The sequence below is a fragment of the Salvelinus namaycush genome, chromosome 8, assembly GCF_016432855.1.
Source record: "Salvelinus namaycush isolate Seneca chromosome 8, SaNama_1.0, whole genome shotgun sequence".
Taxonomy (NCBI): Eukaryota; Metazoa; Chordata; class Actinopteri; order Salmoniformes; family Salmonidae; genus Salvelinus; species Salvelinus namaycush.
Window position 1 is genome coordinate 19,969,767 of NC_052314.1, and position 14,760 is coordinate 19,984,526.

The 14,760-nt window shown below is 40.2% G+C and overlaps 1 protein-coding gene across 2 annotated transcripts; it reads left to right on the forward strand.

Annotated features, from left to right (window-relative positions):
- Positions 1-8,284: 8,284 nt before the first annotated feature.
- Positions 8,285-13,787, forward strand: LOC120052495 (inhibitor of growth protein 5-like). 2 transcript variants are annotated; one of them, XM_038999441.1, is made up of 8 exons: positions 8,300-8,975; positions 10,354-10,425; positions 10,567-10,733; positions 10,838-10,949; positions 11,045-11,144; positions 11,240-11,375; positions 12,390-12,451; positions 12,570-13,787. In XM_038999441.1, exons 1-8 carry the CDS (start codon positions 8,939-8,941, stop codon positions 12,607-12,609), a joined length of 726 nt encoding a protein of 241 aa, XP_038855369.1. In that variant the 5' UTR covers positions 8,300-8,938; the 3' UTR covers positions 12,610-13,787. The 2 variants fall into 2 exon arrangements, with proteins under 2 accessions (XP_038855370.1, XP_038855369.1); XM_038999442.1 differs by lacking the exon at positions 11,045-11,144 and having other exon boundaries at positions 8,285-8,975; positions 10,838-11,001.
- Positions 13,788-14,760: the final 973 nt, after the last annotated feature.

Genomic DNA, 14,760 nt, shown 5'->3' on the forward strand with positions numbered 1-14,760 from the left:
TAAGTTTTTTGTTATGTCACCAGCATTCAACCAGGCTCCCCGTCGACTGGGAGCACGTTGAGCGCTGCAATACTGCCCTCTTCTGTCCATTTCTCTGTATAGTTTTTCCCCATTTATTTCTAGAGTAGATTTCAGTGTTATCATCACTTTTTCAATGTGGGCCATTATAGTTAACTATTTATCCCAAATGGTTATATTTGTGTATTAACTCTTAATGTGACTATGATTAAATAGTGGGTAAGTGTGTTACTATCTATGGTATTGTTAGAGTATACCTAACTACGTTATATCCTTACTTCCTCTTACATATAAGCCTGACTTACTTCGTACACAATCATATAGCAACAGACATACAGTGTGACTTATCTTATATCCAACACGTCTTATTCAATCAGTAAACTTATCTTATCTCCAAAACATTGCCGTTAAATTATTTGCGCATATAACGTAACCTCTCTTCATCAATGCTTTGCCGTTTACTTGTAACAGGGAACTTGTCTTATATAGTGAATTGCCGTCGAGGGTCGACCTAGACTTATATTATATCCAATTCTTCTGCCTTTCCCTGGACTATGTTGCCGTCCACTTTTAGTCGAGGGTCCAACACACCTAGACTTGTTAATCGACAATTTGTCTTATATCCAACATACCATGTAAATACATAAAAATCCGTGAAGTCGGTATATTGCCGTTCAATATTAGAACTTGTCTTATGTCCAATATCCCGCCATTCACGGTGGTTATGTTGCCATTGTCCTCAAACACTTCCCTAAAGTCTTATAGACTTTTAATAAAACAACCCTAGCTTACATACATACACACACACAATCAGGCTTTTAATTTCACTTCATACACATACAGTCATTCCATTGTTATTCTGTTGGCCAACTGAAAATGCATTCGCCATCAAGTAGTACGTAATGAAATAATACGTAGTTCGTTTTATCCTTACTTTACTGTAATGAACATATAGTTCGAAAATTTAGTAACTTACACCAGTTAGGTTTTCTCACAAAATAAATTTGGTTAACGCCAATGTGCAGACTTTTAGTTTTTTGAAACAATAGGCATCTGCTTACCTGTTTTAGTAGACCGGTCTTTTTGTGAGAGGACCCCGTCTAGCGACAGTCTAGGCCAAAGGCTGGCGCAACAATGTCCAGCAAAGTTCCCTCAGATCACATCGGGGTCACCAATTGTTAGGGTTGCGAATGTTCAACTGAGATAGGAACAATAGCACACCTGAACTTGGTTAAAATAATTGTTTAATTCAAAAGTTAATAAATGGCAAATACAATTTCCGTATATACGGGTTCAATGTTTCATCACGCAGGATAAGACAGAGAACTGATTTGTTCCTGACAAAGATAGTATATTATACTCGTGACAGAGATTAGTTCCCACTTCCGAGCCGGCCTGTCAGAGTAGAGACTGGGCGTGGTTTAGACTCACCCAGCCTATCGTTGGTGTTGGCGCATAAGCTGGTCCCAGCCCCTTTGCGCTCTCTGGTGTCCTGTCGCTGTTGCTGTGTAGATTACGCTCCCTCACCCCAGAGACTGGGGTCAGACAGTTCTGTAACATTGTCTGAGATATTTGCACCTGTATACAATGTCCACTGTTCTCGCTCAAGGCTAACTACAGCTTCCCAGCACTCTTATCTGGCGCTAACTGTTACTTCCAGCACACACACACACCCAGGCTCCCAGGCTAACAGTTTGTCAATATCCAATCACGTTTGTTATAGTATTCAATCACATGTAATACAGTTGTTAATATTCAATCACGTTTGTTATAGTATTCGGTTATAGTGCATAACTCAGAACCTCACAGATGTTCTTCGTGTGTATAGTTTATCTGTTATTGTCTATTGTACACCACAGTCAGCAGTCTCCTGATTCACCCCCTCCCTCTACACCCCTCCTGTGCCTCTCTAAGATTAGCACAGTCTCGGTCACACAGTACAGCGCCCTTTTTAACACACACACATTTCACACTGCTGTTCATATCTTATGCTCAGATACATTTGTTGCATACACACACATATTTCAGGCTGTGGCCTCATGGTTAGGCCCTGAGCACTGGTAAGAGTGAGAACAATGGAAAATGCAGGTTCACATGAGTCAGTAATTCAAACTTTAATGCATAAGAAGCCCTACTAGCTTATAGTTAGTTAAGCATGTCAAAAAACCTTACAAAACCCCACACAATCTACATTAACAATCTAAATGGACCAAAAAGAGACAATAGAAAAAACTGTCAATGGCAATGTGAGAAAATTATGTTAACTAGTCTGGCCCTAATTCAGGTTAATTGTTTTTTCCCCCAGACCCCCCTCCACACACACACAGGCTGTGCTGGCTCACAGAAAGAGTGGGTCATCGTCATTTTGGTCAAGGCTCTCTATGGCAGGTTCAGCAACTGAGGGAGCTGACTTAAATGAGTAAACAGCTGATGTGCCAAAAAGCTGCAAAACATTATCAGGCAGCTGGTGCAAGCCTCACCAGACAGCTTCAGTACATATCGAATGTACAGGATGGAGTTAAGGGTCTGCAAGGACATCCGATTTCTAAGTTTGCTTTTTACCACACTCATCTGGCTGAATACTCTCTCGACTTCAGCATTCGAGAGTGGCAAGGACAACACAGACACAGCAGCCATGGCAAGTTCTTGAAACGGGTTGATATCAGCTGCATCCCTGAACTTCCAAATCTCACTCCAGAAGCCCAGTGTGTTTTTGTCTCATTCCATTTACTAAGATGGATGGCATGCCATTGCTGGACAATCTTGTCTATCTCTGCAGGGGAGTAGCCAAGGAGCTTGGCTATTTTTTCTATTTCTCCAGGGCTCTTATTGTGCTTTAGAGTTTCCTCCACATTGAAAACTGACATGTACTGCAATGCTTCGATGTTGTCCGGTAGTCTCACCCTCACCTCATTAGTGAGGGAGATGGTGAAGGCTACACACCGCTTTCGGACATTGTTTTCATCCTCAGGCGCAAGGTGGAGCTCAGCTGCCTTTGACTCAAAAAGGTAACCAAGGTACGGTTTGGGACTGATGTATCCATGTATTGGCCCTTTGAGTACATCAACATTTGCCAGTGGATTCAGCACCCTGCTGCTCACAGACTTGATCAGGCTAACCAAGCTGTCAAGTAGCTTAAGAGGATTAACTTGCTCTCCCTCAAAAGCCTTGATGGCCAACTGTACCTCACCCAGCACTGACTTCAAAAAAGTCAGATACAATATGTTTTTAGGATCACTGTACATGGAGTATAAAACCTCAGCCATGTAGCAGTGTTCACTGAACTTGGTGACTGCGAAATGCAGCCTAAGCTCCTCCCACTGATCCAAAATGCGTGAAACCGCGGGTTCAATGGAGAGCCAACGTGTGGCACACACCTTGGTTATCTGTAAAGGTTTCTCCCCACAGTTGATGGTCTCATATATGGCCTTGTAGGCCTCCTTGTGCTTTGGAGACACTGAAAACCAGTTATAAGTCTCTCGTACCAAGTACTCCACACTACGGGGGATGGTGTCATTGGAAGCATGACTTATAGCAAGCTGCAGAGAGTGGCACACACAGCGAATAAGAACCAGATATTCGAGGCCATACTCCTCCTTCAGAACTTTATGGACCCCATTGTTAATCCCATCATAACAGAGATATTATCAGTCCCTATCCCCAGGAGTTTCTCTTTTTTAAGACAACACTTTTCAAGGAAAGCCACAACAGCACACGGGCTATAGATTTGGCATCTCCTCCCTCCAACTCAACAAGCCCCAGAAAGGTTGGTACAATTGTCTGCTTGGTGTCACTAAAGTACCTTATCACAACCCCCAGGTACTTAGAAACACTTACATCCGTGGACTCATCGAGGAGGAGGCTGAAACGCTGGTCACCCACATCTGCGACCAACTTTTTCAGAAAGTATGGTGCTAGAACACCATTAATCATTTCTGTGCACTTTGTCCTGTGCATTTTGGAAGTGGGTAGCAGCAGTGGAGTCTGAGAAAGCAGCTCTACATGCAGCATGTGAATGCTGCGTGTAACACATCCGGTGTCAGGATAAATAAAATTTAAGGTCTGATAACTTTCTTTAATTATGTTTAATTACCGCAAACAATGAATGGCAAATGCAATTTTCGTATATACGGGTTCGCTGTTTCACCGCGCAGGATGAACAGAGAACTGGCAAGAAGTACGTAAACAGCTGTTCTTATACCGTGATGACGTAGTTTCAACGCGTCTGTTAGCCTATCACAGTAGAGGCTGGGCTTGGTTTACTTTGCCCCCCTTTGCTGGCCCTTTGTCCAAGCCCCTTGGCGCGTTCCTTTGTCCACATCTGGTTGCTGGGTAGATTAGCTCCGTCTTGGGTCTGTCGATTCTACACTAAAACAGTTCCTAATATGGTATTGTCCAGTATTCTAACCTCCTGGTTGGTCTAGAGAGATGCACCCTTCCCCTCTCCAGACTGTCCACAACTTTTATGGCCTGTGTTGGTCATTCCTTACACCTACACACACTATACAGAGGGGGGTGTGCGTGCATGTGTGTAACAAAACAATATTCCTCTTCAACCAATATGCTAACAGGCTATTATGCATAAACATAAATCCTAACAAGCACCCGCTGCTCGTTGAGAAGAGTAAGAACGATACTGACGTGTTTTCACGTCAGAGTCTCCAAAAGTCTCCAATAACACCAGAAAAAGTCGCTAGATTTGTTAGTAGACGATTTTTTAAAAATGTGTCGCTAGAGGGGTCTGAATTCTTGCTAAATATAGCGACCAAGTCGCTAACTTGGCGACACTGGCTGAAATCTTTTCCAGTGTGTTTGTGTAGGCTAACTGCCCCTCCCCCTGGAGCATGCAGTCTACCGTAGCTACTGACATAGATTTTTTTATTAGAGAACAATGGATTCACTTTTTCAATGCTACACTAAACACAAATATAAACGCAACATGCATCAATTTCAAAGATTTTACTGAGTTACAGTTCATAAAAGGAAATCAGCCAATATAAATAAATTCATTAGGCCCTAATATATGAATCTCACATGACTGGGCAGGCCTGGAATGGCATAGGCCTATCCACTTGGAAATTAGTTTTTCCCCACAAAAGGGCTTTAGTACAGATATAAATACTCCTCAGCACCCTCTATCACCCCTCAGACAATCCTGCAGGTAAAGAAGCCGGATGTGGAGGTCCTGGGGTGGTGTGATTACATGTGGTCTGCGGTTGTGAGGCCGGTTGGACGTACTGCCAAATTCTCTAAAACAATGTTGGTAGAGAAATGAACATTAAATTCTCTTGCTCTAATGGACAGTCCTGCAGTCAGCATGCCAATTACACACTCCCTCAAAACTTGAGACATCTGTGGCATTGTGTTGTGTGACAAAACTGCACATTTTAGAGTGGCCTTTTATTGTCCCCAGTACAAGGTGCACCTGTGTAATGACCATGCTGGTTAATCATCTTATTGATATGCCACACCTCTCAGGTGGCTGGAATATCTTGGCAAAGGAGAAATGTTCACTAACAAGGATGTAAACAGATTTGTGCACAAAGTTTGAGAGAAATAAGCTTTTTGTGAATATGGAACATTTCTGGGATCTTTTATTTCAGCTCATGAAACATGGGACCAACACTTTACATGTTGCGTTTATATTTCAGTATAGTTAAGGATACTATAGTTATCATGTTTCACATTGGATTCATTAACTACAAGAAGGTAAGACGTGTTTTTATTTAAATTCTGGTGCTAGCTCTGGTCTAGCTCTCAAAATCTAGGCGGCATTATGTGTAATGTAATGGAACTGAGTCATGATCAAGGGCTAGCTCTGGTCCAACGTTTGTTAAGCCAACTCTCTGAAGTTCCACGTCATTCAAAGGTCCTTTATAAAAGCCGCACTTCCGTAGATATAAATCTGTGGGCCTAATTCAGATAATGCATGTCATAACTTTCGACTCTGTCAATCACCGCATTCTTATCGTCAGACTCATTAGCCTTGGCAAATGACTGCCTCGCCTGGTTCACCAAATACTTCCCAGATAGAGTTCAGTGTGTCAAATCGGAGGGCCTGTTGTCCGGACCTCTGCCAGTCTCTATGGGGGTGCCACAGGGTTCAATTCTCGGGCCGACTCTTTTCTCTGTATATATCAATGATGTCGCTCTTGCTGCTGGTGATTCTCTGAACCACCTCTATGCAGACGACACCATTCTGTATACATCAGGCCCTTCTTTGGACACTGTGCTAACAAACCTCCAAACGAGCTTCAACGCCATACAGCATTCCTTCCGTGGCCTCCAACTGCTTTCAAATGCTAGTAAAACTAAGTGCATGCTCTTCAACCGATTGCTGCCCGCACCCTCGGGCCGACTAGCATCACTACTCTGGACGGTTCTGACCTAGAATATGTGGACAACTACAAACACCTAGGTGTCTGGTTAGACTGTAAACTCTCCTTCCAGACTTACATTAAGCATCTCCAATCCAAAATTAAATCTAGAATCGGCTTCCTATTTTGAAATAAAGCCTCCTTCACTCATGCTGCCAAACATACCCTCGTAAAACGGACTATCCTACCGACGACCCTTGACTTTGGCGATGTGATTTACAAAATAGCCCCCAACACTCTACTCAGCAAACTGGATGTAGTCTATCACAGTGCCATCCGTTTTATCACCAAAGCCCCATATACTACCCACCACGGCGAACTGTATGCTCTCGTTGGCTGGCCCTCACTACATATCTGTCACCAAACCCACTGGCTCCAGGTCATCTATAAGTCTTTGCTAGGTAAAGCCCCGCCTTATCTCAGCTCACTGGTCACCATAGCAGCACCCACCCGTAGCACCCGCTCCAGCAGGTATATTGCACTGGTCATCCCCAAAGCCAACACTTCCTTTGGCTGCCTTTCCTTCCAGTTCTCTGCTGCCAATGACTGGAACGAATTGCAAAAATCTCTGAAGCTGGAGTCTTATATCTCCCTCTCGAACTTTAAGCATCAGCTGTCTGAGCAGCTTACCGATCACTGTACCTGTACACAGCCAATCTGTAAATAGCACACCCGACTACCTCATCCCCATATTATTACTTACCCTCTTGCACCCCAGTATCTCTACTTGAACATCATCTGCACATCTATCACTCCAGTATTAATGCTAAATTGTAATTATTTTCACCTCTAGGGCCTATTTATTGCCTACCTCCCTACTCTTCAGCATTTGCACACACTGTACATAGATTTTATTTTTTAATTTTATTTTGTGTTATTGACTACGTTTGTTTATGTGTAACTCTGTGTTGTTGTTTTTGTTGCACTGCTTTGCTTTATCCTGGCCAGGTCGCAGTTGTAAATGAGAACTTGCTCTCAACTGGCCTACCTGGTTAAATAAAGGTGAAATAAAATAAATAACAACAAGATGCCCAGTGCTTCATGCCCAGTGCTCTCCCCACTCGCATGTCGCACTCTACACTACACTTGTCTGTGCAATGCATGTACATAGTTCGCCCGCTCCATAGCAAGCTGCTCTATCCATCGGTGAAGTAATTTAATGTTGAGTTAAATGTAAAAAAAAAAAAAAAAAAAGAAATCAGAGGTTTAAAAAGGATTGCTGGCAGGCAGATGCTGGAATATGTTTTTGGGTGACAGAATGAGGGCTTTGCACAGGTGCTTTGTACAATTTTTGTTGGACAAGGAATAAATGCCCAGAACATAAAGGGTGGCTACTTTGAAGAATCTCAAATATAAAATATATTTTGAATTGTTTAACACTTTTTTGGTCACTACATGATTCCATGTGTTATTTCATAGTTTTAATGTCTTCACTATTATTCTACAATGTAAAAAATAAAGAAAAACCCTTGAATGAATAGGTGTGTCCAAACTTTTGACTGGTGCTGTACATATTTTTTGACTGAAACCAAATCGAAACTGCGTAGAAATGATAATGGACCTACATTCATGCAGTTTCTTGACTGTGTCCAGCTGGCCAATAATCACTGATATGAAAGCTATACATCCCCCCCCCAATTTTGACAGCAAGGAAATATAACACATTTTCTGTGTGGTCCTCCAGACGTCATTGAAGACCGAATGTGGCAAAAATTGTTTGACACCACTGGCCTAGAATGTTCCCACCTGTTCTCGCTTCCTCCTGCCTGCCTTTCGCCTTTGTGGACATGTATTTCCATTGTTAGACAGGTCTTACATCTTACAACGCCTGGATAGGTATTTTAGGTATCAGCTAACCACATCCAGAATATATATATATATATATCTTTTAAATTCTCCCCAATGTCGTGGTTTGTCAGTCGATGACACAGTCGCGTCACCTCGCCTTAGCTGTGGGACGTGCCCTAATGCTGCATTCAAAGCAACTGGTAACTCTGAAATCTCCGACTTCCGAGCATTCAAGACAACTGGGAACTAAAACAACAACAACAAAAAACAAGCTCCGACTGGAAAAATCTATTTGAACGGTCATCCAACTCGGAATCAAAGTCGGAAACTCGGCCATCTTTCTAGAGCTACGACTTTCCGACCTGGAGATCACCGATGTCATGAACGCATCATGAACTTCTCCCACAATTTGACCTCTGATGTCACATACGAATACATTACCTTAATATTAGCGTTTGACATTTTTGTAATAACAAAACATTATTTATAAAAAAGCTATCTATTAATATGGGTTTTGAACACTAATTTGTTTATAAGCATGATAGCTAGCTGTACTTGTAGTTTACGGTTGACACAGCTTGTTTTTCAAAGCACGTGAATGTATCCAATTTGTATTAACACAACACTACATTAGTCATTATCACCTTCCTACTTGGTTATGAACGCAGCATATGCTAGCTAACTGTAGTTAGGAAAGATTTGCTTAAATGCTTAGCTAACGTTACTTGCTAGCCCTGTAAACTAACAGTGAAAAGATGGCGACGGCAATATACCTGGAACATTACCTTGACAGTGAGTATCTACCGTTAGCTAACTTAATTTGATCAGTTGTGTAAATTGTCTTAATACATTTCCAATCTTGGGTTTTTCCGTCTTGAATTTCTTAGCTAGCGACGTTATAGCCAAGCAAGTTGTCTAGTATTGATATTAACGTTACGTTTTCGGCATGACTAACGTTAAAACTAGCTAGCAGACTGGCTTTGTTTTTGTTAGCAGTCTAGTAACTCGCTAGGTCATTGGAGTTGTAGGTTCGATTAAATGTTTTAAATTGTTGACCTTATCTAACGTTTGAGTTAACGTTACAAGGATGGAACAAGACTAACTAGCAATTGCATAAATTGTAGAGAAAAGGGGTTAAAAAAACTAAAACAAGGAGGGCTGTTTTCAGCCTATTTAGCTACCAGTAACGTTAGTAGCAAGCCAACAATAAGGTGGTGTTCTAGTTAGCTAAACGGCTCCTTGTAACTTATTTAGGGTCTGTTGGCCATGATCCTAAAATGTACTTTGCTCTAGTTAACGAGGTCGCATCACGGCCAGCTTTCTGCCCGGAGGCAAGTATACACGGGCCGCGATGTTTAATTTAAAAGTGCGTCACAAGCACAGTTTCATTAACTGGGTCTCACTTCCGCCAACCTTTAAACATGATCTTGTTTTCCAGGAAAACATTTAGGTTGAAGTTATTTGGTAGTACAGATGTCATGATCCAGCTAACATTATCAATTTTGATGTGGCCACCTGTTATTTGGTAACGCTCATCAGACTGCATTCAGTGTAGAAAATAAATACAAGAACCATTTGCCTAATAAATAAGAGTGAATACCAATTATTGGTAAAGTATGAAACAAAGCACTGCAAAAACTTGGAAAGTTTCTTAACAAGAGAGGATGTTGAATTTACTGTACTGGTTGTCTGTGGTTGGTCCTTCCACTGGTCGAAATGTTATATTCAGACTTTTTAGAGTACATGTCCTGCCTTGACATTTATATTCCCTGCCACATGCGCAACATCATGTAAACACCTGCAAGACGTTGGTTTGGTCACGAGCAAACAAATATTGATAGCCACAGATGGACCTGTGTTTTTCGAAGTCCTTTTAATAATACTTTCCTGTGGATATTTTGTCTAAAATTTCCACCAGCTGAAGGACCAATCCCGCGGACAATCGGCAGAGTAATTATTCTACATTCGTGGCATACAAGGGACGTTGAGGTTTTTTCCCTATGTAAATGTGCGAGGCTATGCAGTAAAGGCAATGGAAAGCATCGCCAAAATTATGCAAAGAGCCATGAGCTGTCAGCTGTGTGTTACCATCAAATCGTATTTTGTTCTTATGATGAACTATTGTAGTTACTGAATGACTGCTTTTAACAATCATGATACATTCCCCCAGGTATTGAGAATCTGCCTTGTGAACTACAGAGAAACTTTACACTGATGCAGGACCTGGACAATAGAACTGAAGGTACAATACTACACAAGAAACACATTTAAAATGTTATTTGTTTTGATCACTTGATTTACCACATGGTTTCATGCCCCATCAGTATTGTATAGTTCAGCATCTTTCATTATCCAGTATAAAAATGTTTCTGCAATTGTGTAGAGAAAAAAGGAGAGATCGACAAGCTGGCAGAGGAGTACATCTCAAGTGTAAGGAACTTGGCTTCGGAACAGAGGGTTGAGCACCTGCAGAAGATCCAGAGTGCTTACAGCAAGTGCAAAGAGTTCAGCGATGACAAAGTGCAGCTTGCAATGCAGACATATGAAATGGTCAGTGCTCCAAACCTGGCATATGAGTACATAAAGATGTGTCAATACTTTCACTATTGGTCAATAGATAATGCAAAACCAATCTAATTGTCTGCATGTCATAGGTGGACAAGCATATCCGCAGGCTGGATGCAGACCTGGCCCGATTTGAGAATGAGCTGAAGGAGAAGCTGGAAGTGAGCGGCTATGAAAGTCCAGAAGGAAGAGGGTTAAAGAGTAAGCAGGGAGACTGTTGGTGGGAAATACTTCTACAGCACATTTACGACAGGTAAACTAACTTCCATGTCCATTGCTGTGAATATCTGCTTCAGAGGGTGAAGGTCAGGGACTGAGGGAGAAGCGAGGACCCAAGGGGAGAGGCAGGAAATCATCGGATGAGGATTCTCCCAAGAAGAAAAAGCTTAAAAATAGGTATTGAAAAGGTTGTACAAGCAAGTACTATTTACGTGCGTCTGCCTGGTTCTCACTCTCCCTTAATATAATTTACCATCTGTTAACGTCTGTAGCCCAGGATTGAGTTCTGCTCTCCTGCCAATGCAACCGTCAGATGTTTTGGACATGCCAGTTGATCCCAATGAGCCAACATACTGCTTGTGCCATCAAGTGTCATATGGAGAGATGATTGGATGTGATAACCCTGATGTAAGTTTTTATTGGGTATTGGTTGTCTTGTTATTCAAAGAATGCTTTGAAATTAGTGGTATTCTCAGGACTCTAAATTTAAAAAAAATATTCCTTAGTTAGGAGAACAACATAAAATGTAGGAGCACCAGAAGATATTTAATTGATTGAGATATAGCCTAAATTAGGTATATATGAATTTCTAGTTACTTTTATGCCCTATAAAACTAATGTTCTAACCCTGTAAAGACATTTGTATATCATAAAAGTTAAAATATTGATTAGGTTTCTACATTTTAATGTTGTTTTCATACCAAATGCTGTAATTTGTCTGTGTCCAATTGAGTGGTTTCACTTGTTGACCTTACTACAAAGCCAAAAGGGATTTTAGGTTTCTACATTGTGTAAAAGCACTACTTATTGAGGTGCATTATATAGAAAATTGTGCACTGTCTCTTTAAGAGTGTCAAGTTTATTGCTATATGATCATTGATTTCCTGAAAGAGCTATCCATTTTCCAGCCAATCATCATTCAGGGCTCACACCACCCAGTTAAAAATGGTAATTAAGTAACCAGCCTGTTAGATAGCTAGCTAATTAGGTTATATGACTGAACAAGGTGTAAACAAATACCTGCAAGGGGTTTTGGGACAGCCAGCAAAATGTTTTTTGAATGTCTAGCCAATTCACGATAGGAGGAATAAAACATTGCGCCGGTAATATCTTTTTACCTGTTTGTGCTAAAAACAATCGGTTTTCGCTGTAGTAATGGTGTAACCATGAAAGTAACAAATATGCACACGCTTTTATCCACGGGGCACTCGAAAACAATGGTACAGCGAAGCCTAATCATTATAATAATTATCTGTGTGATTGATTTTCTAGGCGCACAGGGCTCCCAAAATAAAATCTCAGGTCGCACATTAAAATGTTCACGCTGTAGAGCCCTGGGTATTCTATATAGATTCTACAAGTTAATCAAAAGAATACTGTAATGTTGATGTCTTTTTACCAATGTTTTTATTTTTCAAACAGTGTCCAATTGAGTGGTTTCACTTTGCTTGTGTTGATCTTGCTACAAAGCCCAAAGGAAAATGGTAGGTGAATATTTTACAATTAGTTAATGAAGTGTATTATACATGTAATTAAAAGCGAATGAATTTGGGAATGTTGATTACATGCATTTCCTCTTTGTACTTTTATTTTGTCTTTCAGGTTTTGTCCACGGTGCACCCAGGATAAGAAGAAAAAATGAGATATATTTCTTTAAAGTACTTTTCTATAAATATGTATTTTGTCTATGTAGTAAAATAGTGTAATATATTTACAAAATTATTTCCCTTTCTATGATGTCCGTGCATACATATTATGGTCTAAATACAAAGCTTTTATTCAAAGTACTTGAAATATGTAAACATTTTAAGTTTTTGTATTTTACAAACAAATTCAACAGCTGTTGATAATACATTTTAGTTTCCATCTTTTATTCTATCCTCACTTAAATATTAGGGCCAGTGTTAAGATCTCATTTGTGTCTGCATTTTAGTTACCTAGCTACCTCTCGGGTTCAAGCACATGCATATACTGCAATCTTGAATCCTGCCTAAAAAAATCTTAAACCAAGCAACCACACATAAAAGTTCACTCCGTCCAGTCTTGGAGTAATAAGCTATCTGGTAAAAGGTGCACTATATTGACTATCAAAAGCATTTGCCCACTCTTGAATGTGTTATGGTGATAATGATCAGACATTTAGGAAGGGACTGGTATCTCTTTGCCAACATAACCAGCAAGCGTTAAAGCACTTTGAATAAAACATCAGCTGTTCACCACTAATGATAAACAATTTAACAATCTCTACTCCCTAGATAAAGTGGACATAGTGCAAGCCCTATTTTTTTGTTGTTGTGGGGAATGGCTTTCCAAAGATCTTTATTCACGCTGCTGTAAAGTACAAATGAAAGACACACATTGTAAGAAATTGAACAATAATGAAACAGGTTAATGATTCTGAGCTGTTCACTGGAACCAAAGTCCACTGCTATTGCTTTTGAATATTTTCTTGACCTAAAATATAGAATGTGGAGAATATTTTTTATTATATTAAAGTTATTGCATGTTTTTAAAGTTGACCATAATCAATTATGCCACTTATTTTATTCTAACCATACACAAAATACTATTGTCCTTTTGATATACAATGTTGACAAGGACATGTGACAATTGTGACTTCCTTTCCAAAGATCTTTAGTTTTTATTCATTGTTTGGGTTTTTTAGGGTTTTAGCATAAATTTGTTTTTATTCAACTGTGAATATATCAATCTTGTACAAGAATAATGCTGTTAAAATGGAGAAAGGGTCAAGAAGCCAAAGTATTTGTATTTTGTACATGTCAGTGTTTCATATCAATAAACATTTACAACTATTCAATATTTCAATAGTATGTCTAGTTGAATAGCAAATGTCTTTACTGACATTTTCAACCTCTACCTGACCGAGTAAAATCAAATTTTATTGGTCACATGCAGATGTTAATGCGAGTGTAGCGAAATGCTTGTGCTTCTAGTTCCGACAGTGCAGCAATATCTATCAAGTAATATCTAACAATTCCACAACAAATACCTAATACACACTAAGTAAGGAATGGAAATAATCTATGAATATATGGATGAGCAATGTCAGAGCGGCATAGGCTAAGATGCAATAGATAGTATAGAATGCAGTATATACAGTTGAAGTCGAAGGTTTACATACACTTAGGTTGGAGTCATTAACTTGATTTTCAACCACTCCACGAATGTCTTAACAAACTATAGTTTTGGCAAGTCGGTTAGGACATCTACTTTGTGCACGATACAAGTAATTTTTCCAACAATTGTTTACAGATGATTTCACTTACAATTCACTGTATCACAATTCCAGTGGGTTAGAAGTTTACATACACTAAGTTCACTGTGTCTTTAAACAGCTTGGAAAATTCCAGAAAATGTCATGGCTTTAGAAGCTTCTGATAGGCTAATTGACATCATTTGAGTCAATTGGAGGTGTACCTGTGGATGTATTTCAAGGCCTACCTTCCAACTCAGTGTCTCTTTGCTTGACATCATGGGAAAATCAAAAGAAATCAGCCAAGACCTCAGAAAAACAATTGTAGACCACAAGTCTGGTTCATCCTTGGGAGAAATTTCCAAACGCCTGAAGGTACCACGTTCATCTGTACAAACAATAGTACGCAAGTATAAACACCATGGGACCACGCAGCCGTCATACCGCACAGGAAGGAGACGTGTTCTGTCTGCTAGAGATGAACGTACTTTGGTGCGAAAAGTGCACTATCTGTATCCACAGTAAAACGAGTCCTATATCGACATCACCTAAAAGGACGCTCCGCAAGGAAGAAGCCAC